Source organism: Camelus bactrianus, chromosome 2, assembly GCF_048773025.1.
Source record: "Camelus bactrianus isolate YW-2024 breed Bactrian camel chromosome 2, ASM4877302v1, whole genome shotgun sequence".
NCBI classification, from domain to species: Eukaryota; Metazoa; Chordata; class Mammalia; order Artiodactyla; family Camelidae; genus Camelus; species Camelus bactrianus.
In genome coordinates this window covers 63778099-63801319 of record NC_133540.1, presented here as the reverse complement: position 1 = coordinate 63801319, position 23221 = coordinate 63778099, and the positions used below count along the sequence as shown (strand labels likewise).

Here is a 23221-nt window from a genome sequence, read left to right as displayed (position 1 = left end):
ATGTTAAAGGGAATCCTTTAAGTATAAATAAAAGGACATTCAGACAGTAATACAAAAGCATGTAAACCTCTGGTAAAGGTAAGCATGTAGATGACTTCAGAATCCTGTAATACTGTACTGTGATGAGTAAATGACTTTCAATTCTGTTACAGAATTTGAGATAAAAGCACAAAAATAACTATAACTATAAAACTATATTAATGGATATATAATATAAGAAGATGTAATTTGTGACACTGATAACAAAGTGACGAAGGTGAGAGGTAAAGGAGCAGAGGTGTAGAGTTTTTTTATGCAACTGAAATTAATTGTTATCATTTTAAAACAGATTGTTATAACTTTAAGGATGGAAGAAAATATTCCATGCAAATGGTACCCCAAAGACAGCAGGGTGGTCATACTTATATCAGACAATGTAGACCTTAAGTCAAATACTGTCACAAGAGATAAAGAAGGACATTACATAATGGAAAAAGGGCCAACTGACTTGGAAGGTGAGGTCAGATCTCAATAGCTATCATATTCCAAACTAGATGTTTTGAAGATCTAATGTATCAAATAGAACTTTAAAAGTCCTTAAGATTTTAAGAGATAGTTTACATAGTCATGTCATGGAAGAGGACTTTTTAAGTATGTACTTGCTTGGTTTTCATTTTTTTCAGTCCTCCTCAAATCAGATTTGGTCTCCTGTAGCATGTTCCCACAGCATCTTATACTATGTAATATTTATCACATTTGTAGTTATTTGTTTAATATAAACTCCTTGAGAACATGGGCCACACGCTCTTTTTTTGTCTGATGGGCTGGAAGGCAGTATAAAATAGTACTTAAAAGTGTGAGACTGGGGTCAAACTGCCAGATTTGAATCTTGGCTCCCCCACTTATTGGATCTGTGACTTCGAACAAGTTAACCTCTGTTCCTTAGTTCCCTTATCTATAAAATGACCTTAGCACTATTGTGACTATTAAATGAGTAAAAACATCTATAGAACTTACAGAAAGTCCCAAGCAATTACTCAATAAAAGCTAATATTGCTGTTCACTGTTCATCCTCGGTGTCTGATACAGTAGCTGGCACAACGGAAGAGGAGCACAAAAAATATTTTTTGAAAGAATGACTGAAACCAGTCATGAAGGAAAGGTTGCCAGATTTGACAATTAAAAATGTAGGACTGCTGAATGACAAAAAAAAAGATATAAAGTTAAGAGTCAAATTAAAAAAAACCACAGGCTATAAAATGAAGGGTTATCATTCTTAATTTTATGCAGAATCCTGACAAATCAAGAATAAAAGATGAACACACCTATAGGATATAGGCAAAATATTTCAAGAAAAGCAATTTACAAAACATTCCAAAATGGTAATGGCCAATAAACACGAACATTTGTTTAACACCACTCGTACTCAAACGTACTTCATTTAAAGAGGGCTCACTCTTCACCTATCAAATTGGCAAAGGTAAACAGGACTGGTAACACCTAATTCTGAACAAGGTGAAGAGAAAGTAGCATGCTTGTGCACCCTGGTAGGACATGATGTTGTGGGAATATATTTCAAAAAATCTTCTAATGTTACATAATTTTTAACTCACCAATTTCTCTTTAAAGGTTAAGAAAATATTAAGATTAGGTACAATGATTTAGCTGTAAGATACTCAACGAAGCATTGTTTTAATAGTAAATACTGGCATCAATTTCAATTTTCAACATGTTAACTAATCATGATGCAGCCAATCAAATACTATGCAACCATTAAAAATGTCATCAAAATATATTTACTGAAAAGGAACACATCTGCAGTATACAGTTAAGTTCAAAATAACTCAGGTTATAAGAAAGTATAGTTAATGTTCAATAATTTTTATAAGAACATTGGAAGAGAGAGAGTGAGGGAGGGAGAAAAAGGAGAGGGAGAGAGAGCTAGAGACAGATAGAGGTGGGGCAGGGAGAAGTCTGGGTGAATTTACACCAAAAGATTCAGAATTTTTATTCCTGGGTGTATGACTATTGCAAATTTTATTTTTATCTTTTCCCTTTTTCTTCTTATTCATTTATACCTTATGATTTTAAGAGAAACTACATATAACTTTTCAACTTAAAAATAATCTGGTGCTTTAGTAATACAGAAGATTAAATTTGGCAGATAATTAAAGCATTATTAAATGTGGAATGTTTGGTTTTACAATTCCTGCAGTGACATTCAACACCAAATATCACCTTGGGATTTAGAATTGGTGCAGGATCTTGGCCCACTATTACCAAAAAGACACACATCTGTCCACACTCTATATATTAACTTATCTTAATAACAGAGCAACTAGTTATTTATCATGATGGCCAGAAAGGTACATCTCAAAAGTATCTATTAAATATATTAGTAGTAATAATAATATTGCTGTCTAAATTTTTCTGTTGAAAACTGTGATAAAATTCCAAAACAACATGAGTAGGTAAGTGGTAATAATATGGGTTATCAAGTTAACTGAACTATTTGGTTATTAAAAGGAACTCACTTGTGTTAAGTAGTGGTATCTTAACCCATAGAAATTTCTTCCCTGGCCTAAAATGAGCTTTCTATGAAGAATAAAAAAGATGTTAAATCGAAAAGTCTTCATTAATAAATGAAGAAGTAAAGCCAGAAACCTTGTTTAAAGAACAAAAAAGGTATGAATTATAATGGTAGCTGCTGTATTTTTTTGTTTACCTGAGGAGAAGACTATGCTGAGGCATGTATTGAATCCAGTGATAGCCAGGATGTCATCCAAACTGCTGGCAGCTATTAATAAGGTTGGAATGCCTTTCTCAACACCATATCCCTCTTCTTGTAAATGAAGCATGGAAGGGACAACAACCGCAGGAGAGACAGCACCTAACACAAAACTGAGAGGAAATCTTTGAAAACCAATTAAAACACATCCTTTTAACCAAACAGTGTTTTTATAATAAATTGTATAACAATAAATTAACCTTTACAACTTTAGAAAACAAAAGGGGACTCCTCAACGGACAAGAAACTAAGTGTATCCCAGGAAGATAAGAGACAGTTTAGGACTGAAAAAGGAAACCAGAAGCCAAAATGCATGTAAGTAAAGACTGCTATAGAAGATACGATATACTTCTAAAAATGCTCTAAGCCCAGAAATGGCAGATTCTGGGAGCAGGAGGGACTCCTGAGGAAATCAAATGGGTGATTACTCAGAGTACCACTGTAACAATAGCCAGTCACTTGTAGTCCCCACACCATTCCTATCTCCTGAACAAGTCAGTAAGGAACAGAGCTATCTGTCCAAAAGAAGGAACCATGAGTGTGGGCACCTCAGTTATAAAGGCAAATGAAAAAATTTCTGGGATGGCTGATGACACCCATGAGGAATGGGGAAATTCCTAAATTCCTGCTCAGAATACCTTCTGTTTGCATATCCCATTCAGAACCTTGCTGTGTGTCTTCCACATTCACTTTCTAAATGCTGCAGTACATGGTGTGCAGAGATGCTCTTGGTGCCTCACGGGAACCCGTTTACCAGCCCAGTGCACACATCCCCCAGCTGCGGCTTGCTGGCTGCTAACCACCAACACCTGCAGCTTTCTGGGAGCTTTGCCCTGATAACAAGAGCTTACTTGCGGATGCTAAAGGGGTCCACCACTTCCCCCTTCCAGACAGCTCCTGCCAATGACTGACTGATGTGAGGGTCTAACAGTGTAGCTCCTTTACCTCTGGCTGTACAACCTCTCTGGTGCAGTTTATGCTCAGGATTTCCCTAGGGAGTCAAGAAGGCCCTAGAACTCTCTGAAAACACGTATTTGCCTAGTTCAGTGGCTCCTGAACTTTATAGCACATTGGAACCACCTGGTGTACTATTTATCCACTGCTGCTTAACAAATCATGCCCAAACTTAGAAGCTTAAAGCAACATCCATTTCTTATCTCACAACTTCTGTAGGCCAGGAATCTTGAGTGTGGCTTCGCTGTATGCCTCTTACTCAGGGTCTCTCATGAGGTGGGTGGGGGAAGATCTGCTTCCAAGTTTACTCTCATGGCTGTTGACAGGAATTCAGTCTCTTGCCATGGGGGTCTCTCCCAGGGCTGCTTGCAACATGGCAGCTGACTTCCCCCAAGACAAGCGATTAAGAGTGCAAAAGAACAAGGAAGACAGAAGCCATGGTCTTCTTACAACCAAATCTTAGAAGTGATATCCTATCACTTCTGCTTTACTCTGTCCATTAGGAGCAAGTCAGTAAGTTCAGGCCACATTTAAGAAGGTATTACACAAAGGTTTACATATCAGAAAGCAGCGATCACTGACAGTGATCTTACCACGTACTTGGGGATTTGTAAAAAATACTGATGCCTGGATCACACTCCCAGACATTTTGATCTGATTTAGGATGGAGTTTGACCTGAATACTTGGATATTGTAAAGTTTTTAAAATTGTTGTAAACAATACATAGCATAAAATTAACCCTTAATTATTTTTAAGTGAACAGTTCAGCAGTGTTAACTATATTCACATTATTGTGTAACACATACTTAGAACTTTTTCATCTTGCAAAACTGAAACTCTATACTCATGGAACAACATCCTTACCCCCCTCCCCTCAGCCCTGGCGACCACAATTCTACTTTCTGTTAACATGAATTTGACTACTCTAGAAATGTCAATGGAATCATACGATATTTGTCCTGGCTTATTTCAATCAATGTAATGTCCTCAAGGTTTATCCATGCTGTAGAATGTGACAGAATTTCCTTTTTTTTTTTTTTCCCACAGCTGAATAATATTGTGTGTGTATATAGATACACACACACACATATTACATTTTCTTTATCTATTAATCTGTCCATGGTATTTGGCTTATCTCTACCTCTCGGCTGTTGTGAATAATGCTGCAATGAATGTGGGCATGCAAATATCTCTTTTGAGAGCCTACTTTCAGTTCTTTTGGATATATGCCCAGAAGTGGCATTACTGGATTAAATGGTAATTTTCCTTTTGGTTTTTTGAGGAAACTCCAAACTGTTTTCCATAGCAGCTGCCCATTTTATATTCCCCGCAGAAGTGTACAAATGTTCCAATTTCTCTATGTCTGTGTCAACATTTGTTATTTTCTAGTTTTTTTTTTTAAATAGTGACCATCCTAATGGTTATGAAGTGTTATCTCATTGTGGTTTTGATTTGCATTTCTCTGATAATTACAAATGCTGAGCACTTTCAAATGCTTGTTGGCCATTTGTATATCTTCTTTGTAGAAATGCCTATTCAAGTCCTTTGCCCATTAATCAGGAAATTGTTGAGTTGTAGTTCTTTATATATTCTGAATATTGATGTCTTTTCAGATACATGGTTTGCAATTATTTTTTCCCATTCTGTGCATTGCTTTTTCACTTTGTTTCCTTTGCTGTGCAGAAGTATTTAAGTTTTCTGCAGTTCCATCTATTTTTGCTTTTTTTGCCTATGCTTTTAAGTGTCATATTCAAGAAATCATTGCCAAATTCAATGCTATGAAGCTTTTACATGTGGTTTGCTAGATATAGTATTCTTGGTTGGCTGTTTTTTTTCCTTTCAGCATTTTGGATATATCATCCCATTCCCTTCTTGCTTGCAAGGTTTCTACTGAGAAATCTATTATCTTATGGGAGCTCTTGCTTTTCTCTTGTTTTCAAGATTCTCACTTTCTATGACTTTTGACACCTTAAGTATAATGTGCCTTAGTGTAGGTCTCTGGTTTTATCTTAATGGGAGTTTTCTGGTCACCTTGAATTTTTATGTCCATTTCCTTCCTCAAGTTTGGAGTTTTGGGCCATTATTTCTTTAAATAGGCTTTCTGACCATTTATCTCTTTCTTCTCTTCCTGAAATTCCCATAATACATAAACTGGTCCATTAAAGCAACCCACAATCCCTTAGCATCTCTTCACTTTTCTTCATTTGTTTTTCTTTTTGCTCTTCTGACTATAATTTCAAATGACTTGTCTTCAAGTTCATTGATTCTTTCTTCCATCTGATCTAGTCTGTTGTTGATCCCTCTAGTCCATTTTTCAATTTAGTTATTGTATTATACAGCTCCAGAATTTAGTTTTGGGTTTTTTTTTTTTTAATAGCTTCTATATCTTTGTTGGTATTCTCATTTTGTTCATCCATCATTTTTTTATTTCTTTTAGATGTCTGTGATGTCTTTGAGCTCACTGAGCATCTTCATGATGGTTATTTTGAATTCCTTGTGAGTAAGTCATACATTTCCAGTTGTTTAGGATTGGTTTCTGGAGTTTTATTTTGTTCCTTGTTTCTTTGTAGGTCTTGTTACCTTTTGTTGAAATTTGTATATTTGAAAAAACAGCTATCTCTCCTGGTCTTTATGGACGTCTTCACTAGGGAAGGACCTTCACCAATCAGCCTAGCTTGAGATTCTGAGAGTCTCTTAAACCTTTCTGTAATGCATCTTCTCTGGGTTTGGGTGCATTATCTCCAGCTGGTCTTTAGCCTTTTTCTACTCCAGTATCTATCAGCAGTACTGCAGTATCTCCGGACTGTAACAATGCACTGGAGTCACTTTTGTTCTCACTAGACCTTAGGCATCTAAAATGTGCCATTTTCTTTTCTGTCAGTGCTCCAAGTCAGATGAGACAGAAACCAGTCCTTTGGACAGTCTCTTAAGAATCCAGAATGCAGGACACATGTTCCAGCTTTTTCTTTCCCTCCTGAGGGAGAAGCCAAAAGTTGAGCTTTCTCCTGATTGCCCCTTTTTGTGCAGGAGAGGAATGAGGGATGATAAGTAAGTGCAATGGAATGTTCTAATTGTGCCAGTGTGCCTCTTCCTGACCTTGTGCTTACATGGAATGCTGTAATCTCTCAAGTGGTTTCTGGAGTTCCCATAAAGGTAGTCTGGTCCTCATATTGTTATGTCACTGTCTCCTCGGGAGAAGGTGAGCCTAGAATGTCCTATTCTGTCATCTTGCTGACATCACTCCTCTAGTTTCTGGGATTTTCAAAAGCTCCCTGGGTGATTTTAATAAGTAGCAAAGTTTGGGAACCACTGACTTTTTCCACAGTCCTATCTGGATTTCTTCACTCAGAGGTTTCTACTGAGAGCTCCCTTAATAAATCATTTGCATAAGAATCTTAATCTCAGCCTCAGCTTCTAAGGTAACTTGCTTGGTAGCATGGCCTATTCCCTAGAGAAGACAATAGCAAACAGATAAAGCAATCACAAATTAATAGAAAGTTTCAAATTTAAAAAATGAGTACCCATTAAAGTATCACCAAATATTTGGGGAAAGCCAATACCTTGGATTGAGGTACCACATTCATTAAATGGAAAAATTTATACCTGAGGAAAGAGATATACTAAAAAGAGAATAACCAGAACATGACTTCAGAATAACTATAAATATCCTCAGAATCTTGAAAGTATACTATATCTGTGCATAACATTTAACTATAGTTCTTAGAAATTAACAAGTGCCAAACTTAAAGAAATAAATGATGATACAGACATAATGTAGAGTGAGTTAATAAGCTAGAGAACTGAGCAGACAAAAATTTTCCAGTGTATACTGCAAAGGCAAGCAAATGAAAACTATAAAGACAAATTTATTAAGTATGGAGTAGGGAGTTACAAAAGGACATAAAAAAAGAGGACTGAAGAGAGAGAAAAAATATCCAAGATCTGGACAAAAAAATAGATAGACAACCCTTTGATTGATTGAAAGACTCCATCAAATATTGCATAGATCAAAATTTAAAAAGACTCACCTAAAGATATTAAGAAATTGTTGTTAATTTAGTTAGAAAATGCCCTTACCTTTTAGAAATGCATACTATAGGATATAGGGGTAAAATATTATCATGTCTGTAACTTACTCTGAGATTCATTAGGGGCTGTTAAGTGTGAGTTAATGGTACAGGATGTTCAACATATTATTCTCTCTACTCTTCATGTTTGAAAAATTTCATGAAGGAAAAAGATCTATCTAAGACTCTTCTTTCAAATTTTAATATGTAAACAAATTACATGAGGATCTCACTAAAATGCAGATTCTGCTTGAAAAGATCTGGGGTGAGGCCCCAAATTTTGCATTTCTAACAAGCTTTTAGGTGATACTAATGTTGCTGTCCAAAGAATATATTTAGTGTAGCAAGAAGCTCTTTATTGAAAAAATTCAGAAATCTAAACTTCCAAAAAGAAAAAAAAAAAAGATTACTTAAAAAACAAATTAAAAATTAGTTTGATTTTATATATATAATATATATTATATATATATATCTTTAAAGCAGCCATATTTTGCCTCCCTCCTTTTTTTCCTTTTGATTTTCAAGGTCAAGTGAATATTTTTATGTATTGGCCCTTCTATCTGTTAGAAATAATAAAATACCCTTTTTAATTGTAAACTGACTATACTTCAATAAAAAAAAATTTAAAAATTACCCTTTATAGAGTAATACAGTCACTATAAGCAAAGTTAAATATCTAGTGATGTACTGAGACATTTGTAATACCCGTAGACAAAACATTGATATAATCAGTAAGAAAGAGAATAATAACTCAATAGAAAAATGAACAAAGGATATGAAAAGGCCAATCACAGATAAAGAGATATGATTTCTATAAAAACACACAAAAATATCTCCAAAGAAAAAAGTATTATTTGTATATTTTTATATAAATCATACCCATTTCATGAATTACAATATTATTTTTATATATGATATACACCACATGTAATTCTTTTTTAACAGCTTAGAGTATTATTTTTAAAGGTCTAAAATGATAATATAAAACTCATAGGAGTTATCACTTTGGGTATGGATATGAGCACTAGGATTTAAAGGCATGGTCAGAGGGCTTTTTAATTTTATCTGTAAAGTTTTAACTTTTCAAAAGGAAAATGTACTTGTGTATTACTTTTATAATAAAAATTAATTTAAAAAATCCATTGGATTTGGCAGCAAGTATGTAATGAGTGAACTTTGCTATAAATTTTGTTGGAATGCACAAGTGAATGCAAAAGTTAAATGTATTGAAAAATGGAGAGAAGTTCAGGATATAGACATAGTGATTACAGATTATTATTCTGAGGAATTTGGACATGAAGGGAAGTATACAGTGGATAGTAACAGATGGGACAGTGGATCTAGGAAAATAGTGTTTGCTTTGCTTGTTTTTTTGTTATAATATTTATACCTTTCACATATACAATACATATTATAAATAATACATGCTTACTATATATATGTGTACATATTGTATATAAGGAAGAGGCCATTAGACAGATTAAAAAATGAGATAGATTACAATATAGGAGAGAAAAAATAAACTGATAAAGTGAATTATCTTGGCATTAAGCATTCAGGGACTATGAATATTTTGTCAAGCATACAGTAGACTGAGGACATGGCTCTGTTTGTGACCAACCGATTTCCAAGATTTTCTCCTATTGTGAAAAGAATTTTAATGATAAGCTTGTCTATACAATATTCTGAATATGTCAATCATTTTAAACAAAGCATTTTTAACTGAACATTTTCACAGGGAAAAATGAGAAAAAGTTACCCTAATAGAAATCCCCATTGCCAAGGAAAATTCATAACGAAGTGGGAAATAACAGCAGCTGAACATGCCTCTATGAGGCATGGACCCATAGACAATCTTAAACAAACTCCCTTCAAATGCTTCAAAGCCTGAAATATAAACATAGTCACATTTAGACAAGCTTATAATGACCAACAAAAAAATTATTTAAGCAAATATTAAAATATGTAGTCTTATCTGGGTAATAATCTTTTACTAAACTAAACCTCCCAGATGTCCCATTGGGCTTGAATTGCTAATACAGCTCATTTTATATGTCATCATATATTAAATGATAAACTATTTTATATTTTATAAAACACTGTTGTTTTTAGTTATTTAAAAAAGACCCCTTTCCCTGTGATTAAAGAACTATTTCTACCTTCCTCAATCTTCCTAGTAAATAGTACAATGAAAGTATCCTATAGATTTATTTCTAACAGTTAACTTTTAGGGATGAACTGTTTGATTAGCTTAATAGTTATAACATGCCAAAAGAGAGAATCACTTAAAAACTGCATAACTGTCTAAAAAGGAGAACTTTTAAATTTTCTCACTGGTTCAAATTTTCTACTGCATAATATGATAAATTATCACTGTCTATAATTATTTTTGTTCTTGAGATGCTTCCCCCAATCTTACATATTTGCCACATTTGTTATATTCTGAATAGTTGTTATATTCATGAACAGATATCTTTAAAAACCCAAACAGATTTATGATCCCTAAATAGTAATATTTTAAGAAACATTTAAAAAAATTAGCTTTTACAGTAAAGCACAGATAATCAAGAACATAATTCTGTGGGAAAAAATTCATTAAACGGTAATATTATTGAAAATTTTAATCATTCTGAAAAAACAAAAGCCATAACCTTTTATGGGACGACCTAATCCTTTGTTAACTGAAAAGTAAATAATTCTTCACAGAAAAGCCACAACTCCCAAATAATAAATATTGTAGGAGGGACATTTAGCTCTATGTAAGTAAGTAAAGACTATCTCTAACAGAGATCTTACATCACAGTGATTTCTCTTCATATTGGTAATATGATGACCAGAAGTAAAATTAACATACAAATATTTCTGTAAAATTTCTCTTCTTTATCTTGGTTTTGCTCTACCTAGAACAGCTATAACAGAAATTCTGACTCTTTCTTTTCCACAAGCCTCCAATATTTAAAACAACTATACTCAAGGTATAACTGGAAATCTACCTGTGGATCGAGTCCAAGCCCAGCTTGCACTAGAACAATGGTAAGGGCAGTGTTTCTTAACGTTGAAGATAATGTGTTACTAAGATGGACGATATCACTGAGGAATGGAACATTCCTAACGGTAAAACCAGCCAGTAACATCCCTTAGAGGAAAAAAAAATAAACCATGTCTGATTCAGTTCATTTTTCCAAGAGAGAAAACAAAAATATTTAATTTCCCTTCTTCAAACATACTATGTCTCTTGTTACTCTGGTGAAGGGCAGGTTACATACAAGTAGAGGAGACAGCATAAATAAAGGAATGGAGATAAGAAATAACATACTTTAGTGGGGTGCAACAAGTAATTCAGTATTGCTGAACATAGAGGACTAGGATGGGAGTGGTAGAGTGGGCAGGAGGGGCCAGATCATGAAAAGCTACCCCTGCCTGCTACCTCCCCTGCTTTGGCAGAGGGAGGACCCATGGGAAAGTTTCAGGCAGGAAGTGAGATAATGAGTCTATCATTTTCTTTGTGATGGTCTCAGTAAATTAGATAGACATAAAACTGTAGGAGAGACCAATCAGAAGACTCTGCCATAGTCCATGGAATAGTCAGAAACAAACAGCCCGAGTTAGGTCAAGAGCAGAAGTTTTGGAGAGGAAGAAAAAAGATTCAGTGAATACCTGGGAGGCGCTGAAAGGGTGTTATGAACACAGAAAGGGTGTTAGAGATAAGAGGGAGTGATCACCTCTATTGACAGTGTACTAAATGTCTGAATGTACTGAATACTTAGAAGATACAAGACACCTCTAATAAAAGTTTTTCCACTAATTTTCCTGTCTACCTGGAGAGTTATATAATAATAGTGATGAAGAAACAGGGTATAACATTGTTTAGGCAGATGATACAGCCATGAATACACATAGTGGAGATGTCCAAACAGCTTACTTCAAAATTACAAAAACTTTTGGTGCCCTAGTCACTACAGTATTTGAATCTCGTAGTTGTATTTGAGTTAGGTTATCTACAGAAAAATTCAGTCTTTTTCAAATTTTTTCTGTTTTATAATACATTTAAAGGTAAGTAAAAAATGTCCTATTAAATAAATGATAAAGCAACAAGAATCATATATTGAGTATATTTAAATTATTTAAAAATATATTTCAGGAAAAATCTGTGTGTGTATAGAGAATAGAGCTAGATATATACATGTATAGTAAATACACATATAAAAAGCTATATAGATCATATTACACCGAAAAAGTTCTAAATTATATCTACTCTGCCTAGAATATAGTCATAATTTACATGTAGTCAGTGACAAAGAAATAAGAGCTAATTATTAACTTACCAAGAAGAGGAGGAAGTTGAGGCACTGAAGGCATTTTAATGACTTCCAAAAGTTCCCCCCCAATAATGGCACTATAAAAGATAATTAATAGTCCAAATAAACTTCCACCAGGAAGGGCTTCAGGGCCTGATAATGACCAGGTTACACACCATAGCATAAAAAGCATAACTCCTGAAATATGAAAAAAGCACATATCTATATATCTACCTAGACATAGATATATACATATAAAAGAGGAATTTGATCAAATATATTAATACCTGATCCTATATGATGATACATAATGTAGACTAATGTTGCTTGCTCGTATGGTTAAAGAAATGTCTCTTTAACATATATTCTAAAGTCCCTGTCAATTAAAAGTATTTTTATTAAAAAATATTTTAAACAACAAATGAATCCTTTAAAGTAGTAAACTTTTCTCATGTGACATTTAAAAAATGTCATGGCAGTATGATGAGATTTATTTCATTTTTATGTTTTAAAGTAGCTTTTTCAGCAGGAATAAAATGATTGGTTGTCATGAGAATTCTCAGATTTACTGAAGATCATAGTGGCAGTGTGCTACGTTTTTTAACGGGAGCAGAGTAAATATTTGTATTGAAAGAATAAGTCAGTTAATGTTTGGTACAAATTACTAAGGGGATAAAGGCTGAGAAAGAAGTAAACCTGGTCTTTGGGAGAATATAAAGTATCTTAGATTATGTATAGGATGTAGTGGTGGACAGGATGAGTAATCATAAGGTAGCAGAAATCTTGTTTCTGTCAACTAGGTACTAAGGGAAGTCCCTAATCACAGGAGGAATCCATACGTTTCTGTAAACGACAGAAGGTTATACTACAAACTGCCATCTGCAAATTAAATAGCCACCTTCATTTACTATAAATCACAATTTCTAATGTTTTTTTCAGGTCCTTAAAATAGTTTAAGTACATTCTTTAGTTGTGACCTATTTTTGGTAGCATCAAACTACCAAAGGTAAAAGAGAAGTATTTTGAGAAATTCAAGGCAGGAAGTTAGAAATAAGATTCTTGTCTCCTCCTCTCTGACTATTATCATTCCACAAAACTGGAACCCTTGAAGGAGGAACTCTCATTAAAAGAATGGACCAGAAATTATCATTCTACTGACACAGGGAGAAGACAAGGCAGATTGTTTATCTTAGTTGGTCTCTGGGTGCCAAAATCACTTCTGAGATTTATATAGGCCTCAACGAACATGTTTTGGGCTCAAATTTACATGATTTGCATGTTTCAGGAACGCCAAATCCTAAACCTGGCCTAAGAAGTATCTTCCCATGGAACTATCCCTAGCGCACTTGGTAGATACTAGTTCAAAATATCCCCAGTAGACACTCCTGATTCTAGACTGCATGAAGTCTCAAAGATAAAGCCTCACTGAATCTGAATTTATAATAAAAGCTTAGAAAATAAGAAGTAATTCTCTATGAGCAAAAGTTGATAGATACAACAAAGAATGGGATACACAAAAACTTTAGCTAACAGAACCACTAGATAGACAATATAAAATATGTATTTTCAAAGAAGCTCAATAGAATTAAAAAATACTTAAGACATAAGAAAATAAATATCTGGAGGCAGTGTAAAAGAATCAAACAGAACATTTAGAAAGAAATTTAAAAATTATTGAAATTTCAAAAATCACTAGATACCTTAAATAGCAGGCTAGATACAGCTAAAAAAAGAAATACAGTAAACTGGTAGATATGAGGAAATTACCAAGAAAGAGTATAGCATAAAAAGAAAAATGAGGTGGAAAATATGAGATATTTAGATTTTGGAAAAGATGTAAAATATATCTAATGGTAGTTTCATAAACAGAATTCAAAGAGTGAAGAAGAGACAATATTTGAGGAGATAATTGGCTTAACAAATATACAGAACTGATTATAGTTTTAATTGATCCTGTATTGATCTGGACACAGGAAGAAAAATATGTTCTTACCAGGATTAAATAAAAATAAATAGATACTTAGATACAATGTTGAGAAAGTAGACCACCAAAAGCAAAAATAAGGTCTGAAATGATCTAGAGAGAAAAAAGATAAATTAGTCATAAAGAAATAAACATTATAGGAGATTCTGAATTCTCAACAGCAACAATAAAAACTGGAAGATAAAGAAATAAGGTCTTCAAAGTGCAGAGATAAAATACCCAACGTTGAATTCTGCAGCAAGTTAAACTATTATTCAAGAAAAGGACAAAACTAAAGATATTGTCAAGCAAATATACCTAAGAATATATTCCATTTTTACTGGGGGAAAACTATTAGAAGATACATTTTTAGGACTCAAAAGGAAGGAAAAATGAACAAAAAAATTGTAAACATGTAGGTTAGTCTAAACAAGTGTTTGACTGTATAACAAGTAACTAATCAAAATTGCTAAATTGGGGATATAAAAATAAGCTGGATATGAGGTTTCCAATAATAATAACAAGAAATGGTTGGCAGTTTATTTCAATAAAAAAGGCTTACATATAAAACTATACAAAATAATAAAAACAACCATTTCAGGACCCTGAAAAATGACCAAAGGCAGTTATCAAATTGAGAAGCATTTATTCTTGAAAAAAAAAATGCTGGAGTTTTAAGTACAATCAGTGAGAGCCTGAGGCCTTCTTGCCTGGGACTGTTAACCATTCCTTTCATCCTTCTCCCCAACTCCAACTCAGTTGGGAAAAACTAGTTTTATCAGCATGGAGTTGGATATAAAAACCAGCAGCTTTCCTGCCAGAGGAGGTGGATGAATTTGATATGGAGTGGAGGCAGAAAACCCATGACACTGCTGGCTACAAGGGGCAGACTGACTTGGGAATGGACAGAGAAAACATGCAGTTTTGCTAGTTTGAGGCTGCAGTCCAAGTTGGGGGTATTGGTAGACCAGCCAAAGATTTGACTGGGAGATATTGGATATGAAAGAGTTATAGAATGGCTGAGATAATGGCTAATTGGGAAAGTATGCAAGTGCAGGGAAGACTCAAGAGAGTATGGCAAAAAGTAAAAAATGTAAGACTTGAGTACTAGCAGCAACTTTGAATGCATTCTTCAACCTACCTACATATCACTTGGCAGAGAGTGGAAGCCTTACTGGCCTGAATATAAAGCCTCTCTCAGATCATTAGGTGACTACTAAGATATGCAGACAAAAGGGAAACCCCTAGGAAGATAGGCTAAAAACAAATAAACAAACAAAAATTGATAAGAGCCATTGGCCACTGCAAACCATGGGGCAGGTTAAAATCCACAGTTTAAGTACATCAGAGTTACCAAAACAACAATAATAACAACAAAAACCTTAAAAAATAAAACTGAATCCAAAGTTCCAACAATATGTAATTAAAATATTTACTTTTCAATCAAACTTACTAGACATAGTAAGAAACACATAAGTATGATCCATACTCAGGAAAAAAAGCAATCAGTAGGAAGTGAGTCTAGGTGTGGATTTACAAAGTGTTCAAAATACTTATTATAAATATGTACAAATTATTAAAATAGGACAAAATGTGCCATTTAATAGAGAATATCAATCAATAAATAAACTTTACTTTAAAATAAAGAGGCATGGGAGAAATGGGTGAATTGTTTTTATTTTTAGTTTAAATAAACTGAATTTTAAAAAATTACAAGAAATTATCTAATGGAGATCCATAACTTTAGACAGGACAACTCCCATTTTTTAAAATTTTATTTTTATTTTTTTCTACTTATTTTTTGGTGGGGGAGGTAATTAGGTTTATTTATTATTTATTTATTTATTTTTAATGGAGGTACTGGGGATTGAGCCCAGGACTTTGTGCATGCTCAGCACACACTAGCACTGAGCTATATATACCCTCCCCCCATTTTTTTTTTAAAGAAAATCTGGAATTGAAACAAATAACAACTGAAATGAAAAAAATCACTGGAGAGGCTCAACAGCATATTTGAGTCCGTGAAAGAAAATATCAGCAAACTTGAAAATAGATCAATAGAGATGAATGAATCTGAAGAACAAAAAGCAAAACGTAACGAAGAAAAATAAACAGTGCCTCAGACACCAATAGTATACCATCAAGAGTATTAATATATGCATAAGGGAGAGAGAAAACAGGAGGAGAAAACAGAGGGAGATAAAGGGGAAGAAAAATATTTGAAAATCTAATGTCCAAATTTCCAAATTTAATGAAAAACATTAACCTATAGATGTAAGAAGCTCGATAAATCCCAAGTAGAAAAAAACACAAAAAGATCCATACCTAGAGACGTCACTGTCAAACTGCTGACAGCCAAAGACAAAGGAAAATCTTGGCAGTGGCAAGAGAAATGACTCATCATGTAGAGGGGGACAATAATACAATTAACAGCAGCATTTTCATCAGGAAAAATGGAGGCCAGAAAGCAGTGAAATCTTGTTTTAAAAGTACAGGGAAAAACCCCATCAATCAAGAATCCTATATCCAGTAAAATTATCCTTCAAAATGAAGCTGAAATAAAGACATTCCCAAACAAAAATAAAGAGAATTCATCTTTGCTAAAGAAATACTTAAGAAAAGCTTTAAGTTGAAAGGAAATGATAGAAGTTGATAATCTGAACCAATAAAAAAGAAAAAAGGGCACTGAAAATGAGAAATAAATGTCTAAGTATAAAAGACCAAATATACATATATTTTTTCTCACTTTGTCTCAGTTTCTTAAAAAAAGCTTAAGATCATTAAGAGCAATAAGAATAACAAAATATTGTTGAGGGAACCGGATTTGGTCCATGGGCTGTAATTTCCCTGCTCCCATTTTAATAGCTGAAATAGAAGATATACCTGGATATAAGTGAAGAGGAGGATGCTTCAGGCAGAAAATTACCTGGAAGATTTGTTGGGCTCTATTCCTCCTAACTTCTTTCTTTCAGCAAGGCTACAAAATTTTTCTCTGCATCATGTATTTTTTTCCCTAAAACCAGTAATATTTCATGGAATTTTATTAACCAGATATTTATTTGAGTAAATAAGCATATCCCTTGAAATTAATCTTTTTGCTATCTTGCCCAACACCAACTTGAGAGCTGATAAACTAAATGAATGAGAGTTCTGATTAAGTGAAACAGGTGGGGTGAAGGGAGAAAAGGACATAAAATCAAAACCAAGCTAGTTCAAGATGGCAGACAAAGCACATGAGGCTTAACTGAAATAAAAATATAGAAATATAAAAAGGAATAGAGATACCACCATGAAGAGAACTAGGGGAGAAGAGAGAGTGGTCATCACACATTTCTGGGAGATGAAAGCAGATAGGACCAGGCTGAAGGATGGAAACAGGTACAGAAAGTTGCAGCCTTAAGTATGTGAGGTACCTACAAAAGAAATCCATTTGACATTGGAAACTGAAGGAATTTTTGACCTTAGAAACAGTATACAGCTAAAGGCAGTAATGAGAAAGGGGGACTAAAAGATGGAAATTAATCAAGGGTTTTTACATGGTACAACAGCACCAGTCAGCAACTTTACTCCTCTTTCCATTCCTGTGCTTAGAGACTGCTAACATGTATCATACTTTTAGTAATTGAATGGATTATTAAAGAAAGATCTAAAGCTTTAAGCATGATTATTGGAGTTCCAGAGTAAAAATAACTCATTCTGGCATGTGGAAACCCCTCATAGTCAACTCTATGACCACTGACCACAACAAAGCCTGTCAGTCAATAAAGCACTGTCCTCCCCTGTGCCAGGCAGAATTTGGTCTCAGAGGAGGGACTTGACAAGAAAACAATCCTACCTTCAGAATAGCACAGTATATCCACATAAGCTATTGAGACCTTTCTTCTTAAATATCAGACAGCCAAGATCACTAACATAAAACAAACCCCAGCAGTATGAAAACAAAAAGTCAAACAAAATAAACTGAAAAACTGACCTCAGAAGAAACAGATAATTCAGGGACCAGAATAAAATATGACAAAAAATTATAAATTATATCCTCAGAGACTTGAGAATATACAAAAAATAAGAATAGAATGCTATATGAAAAGAATAGTTAGAGAACAAGAAAAGTCCTTGGAGATAAAATAAGTATGATTGCTGAAATGAAAAACTGGGAAAATGAAAGATGAAATAGGAAGTAAAGGAAATCTAGAATAGAAAGCAACGTAAAGTGGTGGTAAATATGAGCTAAAACCAGTCCACGTTGCCCAATATCTGCTTGGAAAAGAGAATAAAGAAAAAAAAAAAAAAAGGAGGGGAGGGAGGAAATTGTCAAGGAAATAATATGCAACTTTCTTGGGGTTCAGATTGAAAAGGTCAACCAGGTGCTCAACACAAAGCATGAAAAAAGATCCATACCTACACTTATCACTGTAAAATGTTTCAATATCAAGGATACAGAGAAGATGCCAAAATCTTCTACACATCCTAAAAAAAGCCATTTCCAAATGAATCATAAAAAGATTTGCATACAATTTCTTATTAGCAACTCTAGATACTAAAAGATAATGGATGAACCCTTCCAAAATTCTAAAAAATATTATTTCTAATCTAGAATTATATATCCAACTAATCAAGTGTGAGAGTGGAATAAAAACTTTTTCATGTATGTGAGGTCTCTGAAAGCTCTCATGTATCTTTTTTTAGGCAGTTACTTGAAGACATATGCTAGCAAAACAGGAGGAAACCAAGAAAGATGAAGGATTTTAATATTGGAAACAATGTATCCAAACCAGGAAAGCATTGAAAGGAAGCTCTAGGATGACAGTCTTCCACAGACCTGGAAAACAGCCACACAGGAGGGAGCAGAAAGACGGAAGTCTCTGGGAGGAAGGTCTCCAGGAATGAAGAGGGATTTTTTTTTCAGTTTATGAAATTATGAAGACAGTGAAAAAAAAAATCAGTGGTTGCCAGGGGCTCCAGGGAGAGGAAGGAATGAATAGGTAGAGCACAGGAGATTTTTAGGGCACTGGAACTATTCTGTATGATACTGTAATGGTGGATGCATATCATTATACATGTCAAAACCCAGAGAATGTGTAACACAGAGAGAACCTTAATGTAATTTATGGACTTTAATAATGTACAACACTGGTTCATCAACTGTAACAAACATACCACATTAATGTAAGATGTTAATGATAGGGGAAACTGTGTGTGCATGAGGGTGAGAGGTTAAATGGGAACTCTCTGTACTTCCCACTCAATTTTTATGTAGACCTAAAAAAACGCCTTAAAAGGCTATTAATTTAAAAAAAACAATAAAAATATGAAATAGTGTGATATATGTATAATTGAAGTCCCAGAAGAAGAGGAGAGAGAGAATGGGGCAGAATAAATATTTAAAGAGAGGATGACTTTCCAAAATGGATGAAAGACAATACACAGGTCCAAATAGTCTAGTGAAGCTCAAGGAGGATAAATACAAGGAAGTGTATACCTAGTCATATTATAGTTAAACTGTAGAAATCAAAGAACAAGAAACATTTTTTTATCATCTAAAAAAACATAGTCATATTACATTTAGAGGAACAACAATAAGAATTATGCTGGCTTGTCATTAGAAGTAAAGAAAGCCAAAAGACAATGAAAGAACATCTTTAAAGAGCTTAAAGGAAGCAAAGCCTGTGAAATTGAAGTCTATACCCTACAATAATATACTTCAAAAATAAAGGTCATATGTGGGAATGTAAACTGGTGCAGCCACCATGGAATACAGTATGCAGGTGCCTCAAAGAAACTAAAAATAGAGTTACCATATGATTTAACAATCCCACTCCTAGGCATATATCTGGAAAAGACAAAAACTCTAATTCAAAAAGATACATGCACCCCACTGTTCACAGCAGCACTATTTACAATAGCCAAGACATGGAAGCAATCTAAATGTCCATCGACAGATGACTGGATAAAAAAGATGTGGTATATATATACAGTGGGCTATTGCTCAGCCATAAAAAAGAATGAAATAATGCTATTTGCAGCAACACGGATGGACCTAGAGATTATCACACTAAGCGAAGTAAGTCAGACAGAGAAAGACAAATATCATATGATATCATTTATATGTGGAGTCTAAAAAAAGTGATACAAATAAACTTAGTTATAAAACAGAAATAGACTCAAGAACACAGAGAACAAACTTATGGTTATCAAAGGGGAAAGGGTGGAAAGGGATAAGTTACGAATTTTGTATTAACAGATACACACCACTACACACAAAATAAACAAGGCATTACTGTATAGCAGAAGGAACTATATTTAATATCTCATAGTAATCTATAATGGAAAGGAATCTGAGAAAGAAAATATATATACATAACTGAATCACTTTGCTGTATACCTGAAACATTATAAATCAATTATACTTCAATTAAAAAAGATAAATAAAAATAAAAAAGATCAGAAAGAACAAAAAAGGCATCATACTTGCTGATTTCAAACTATATTACAAAGTTATTATAATCAAAATAGTATGGTATTAGCATAAAAACAGACACATAGGTCAATGGAACATTTGTTATTCTGAAGCCCAGAAATAGAGTTATATACATATGGTCAATTTGTGACCAAGTAGCCAAGAATATACAATGGGAAAAGGACAATCTTGTCAATAAACGGTATTTAGAAAACTGGACAGCCTCATGCAAACAAATAAAGCTGGACCTCTATACCATACACAAAAAATGACTCAAAATGGATTAAAGACTTGAACCTATGACCTGAAATCATAAAACTTTTAGAAGAAAACATAGGTGTTAAGCTCTTTGATGCTGGTATTGGCGATGATGTTTTAGGTTTGATACCAGAAACAAAGGCAGCAAAAGTTAAAAAAAAAAAAAAAAAAAGTGGGACTACATCAAACTAAAAAGCTTCTGCACACCAAAGGAAACCATCAACAAAATGAAAAGGCAACCTGCCAAATGGAAGACACTATTTGCAAATCAAATATATGATAAGTGGTTAATATCCAAAATATATAAGGAATTCATACAACTCAATAGACAAAAAAAAAAAAAGAAAAGAAAAGAAAACCCCCACAATAAAACAATTTGATTAAAAAATAGGCAGAGAATCTGAATAGAAATTTTTTCAAAGAAGACATACAGATGGCCAACAGGTATACGAAAAGATGCTCAACAACAATAATTGTCAGGGAAATGCAAATTAAAACCACAATGAGGTAACACCTCCCACCTGTTAAAATGACTATTATCAAAAAGACAAGAATGTTATTAGTGTTAGCGAGGATGTGGGAAAAGGGAACCCTTGTGCACTGTTGGTGGGAATGTATACTGATGTAGCCACTATGGAAAACAGAAAGGAGATTCCTCAAAAAATTAAAACTAGAACTACCATATGATCCAGCAATTCCACTTCTGGTTATTTATACAAAGAAAATTAAAACACTAATTCAAAAAGGTGTATGAATCTCCATGTTCACTGCAGTCAAGATATACAAGACAGCTAAACTTACAAGAGCCAAGATATGGAAACAACCTAAGTGTTCATCAACATCAAGGATGAATGGATAAAGAAAATGGTAGGTCTATATCTATATCTATAAAATGAAGTATTATTTGGCCATAGAAAAGAAGATCTTGCCATATGCTACAACACAGACGGACCTTGAGAGCATTATGCTAAGAGAAATAACTCAGAGAAAGACAGATACAGTATAATGTCTCTTATATGTGGCATAAAAAAAAACCCAAATAGACTCACAGACATAGTAAACAAACTTTGGTTACTGGGGGAAAGGGAGTGGGAAGGGATGAATTGGGAGTTCAAGATTTGCAAATACTAATTGCTATATACAAAATAGATAAAACAAATTTCTTCTGTATAACACAGGGAACTATATTCAATATCTTGTAGTAACCTGTAATGAAAAAGAATATGAAAACAAATATATGTATGTACATGGATGATTGAAACATTATGCTGTACACCAGAAATTGACACATTATAACTGACTATACTTCAATTAAAAAAACCAATCAAGCTCATAGATGCAGAGAACAGACTGGTGGCTGGCAAAGGCAGAGGGCAGGAGGATGGACAAAATGGGTGAAGGGGGACAAACTTCTAGTTATAAAATAGGTCATGAGGATGTAATGTACAGCATGTTGACTATAGTTAGTAATATTGCATTGTGTATCTTTACTAAGTGAATTTACTAAATCAATTAATAAAATTTTCAAAGTTTAAAGTTAGCAAGCAGCAAAGAAAAAAATGTTAAACTCAGTTACTAATCCTTCATCATATTTTAATCTAATTTTTGTTCTCTATAAGTTCTGTACTTCTGGAGGTCAAAATCATTCCCCCTATCTCTTCGGTTTAATCACACAGAAATCTAGGGTGGAAAAAAGGAAAATCTCTTATAAATACTTGGTGACAATGAGATGCTTTAAAATTTTAGTGGGAAAGCAAGTTTTATACAACTCTTTAAGGCAGCAGCTGTTTTAAAACTTGGAGCTTATTTTTAATAAGAATCTTAATATTGCCAGAAGTATAATGTTCCTTCTAGCTAACTTAAAATTGAACGTCAAAAGTAGGTTTTAAATAAAAATCTTGTATCAATTCTCTAATTTCTAAAATTTAAAACAAAAAGTCATGAAAAACATTAAAATAGAGATCTGTTAAACAATTATTATTATTACTGACAGACTGAAGGAACTACTTCTCCTTTGTCCACTTGTAATAGGGCTAGTCATCTCATCTGGAGGGTAGAGATCATGCAGTGGCTTTGTTGGCTTGTGCTTTAAGATTTATCAAGTAGATATCTCATTTTCTATCCATTTACATTTCTTATTTCACATACCATTTGTAATAGTTTCATTCAGTGTTCCTTGTGGAGGACAAGAACTCTTTTTTTCCACCTGTGGTTTTGTTCCCTCTGTTTTTGACAAGATAGTTTCCTGAGTTTCTTCAGGTTTACTATCACTAGCTTTGAGGATCTGAAGTAAAACAAGAAAATCCGTTAAGAAATATACTTTCATACAATTTTATGAATGCAAGAAATGACCATAATTAAATTCATACTATTACTGTGAACATGGATACAAAACATACAACACACACAGAAAAGCATATTCATGCTCTGTATCAATAGGTATCTGCGGAGGTAAC

At 33.7% G+C, this 23221-nt stretch overlaps 1 protein-coding gene across 7 annotated transcripts in view; it reads right to left on the bottom strand.

Annotated features, from left to right (window-relative positions):
- Positions 1 to 23221, bottom strand: part of SLC9B1 (solute carrier family 9 member B1) — a 67610-nt gene that overhangs the window by 28015 nt on the left and 16374 nt on the right. For all 7 annotated transcript variants that reach the window (XR_012499531.1, XM_010953602.3, XM_010953601.3 and 4 more), the window contains 5 exons: positions 22914 to 23049; positions 12115 to 12285; positions 10783 to 10925; positions 9549 to 9676; positions 2705 to 2880 (listed from right to left, as the gene is read on the bottom strand). Coding sequence is in view for 6 of the 7 variants with exons in the window: in XM_010953602.3 (XP_010951904.2) it covers positions 2705 to 2880; positions 9549 to 9676; positions 10783 to 10925; positions 12115 to 12285; positions 22914 to 23049 (754 nt within the window). In the remaining variant the exon portion in view is untranslated. The remainder of the gene's footprint in view (positions 1 to 2704; positions 2881 to 9548; positions 9677 to 10782; positions 10926 to 12114; positions 12286 to 22913; positions 23050 to 23221) is intronic.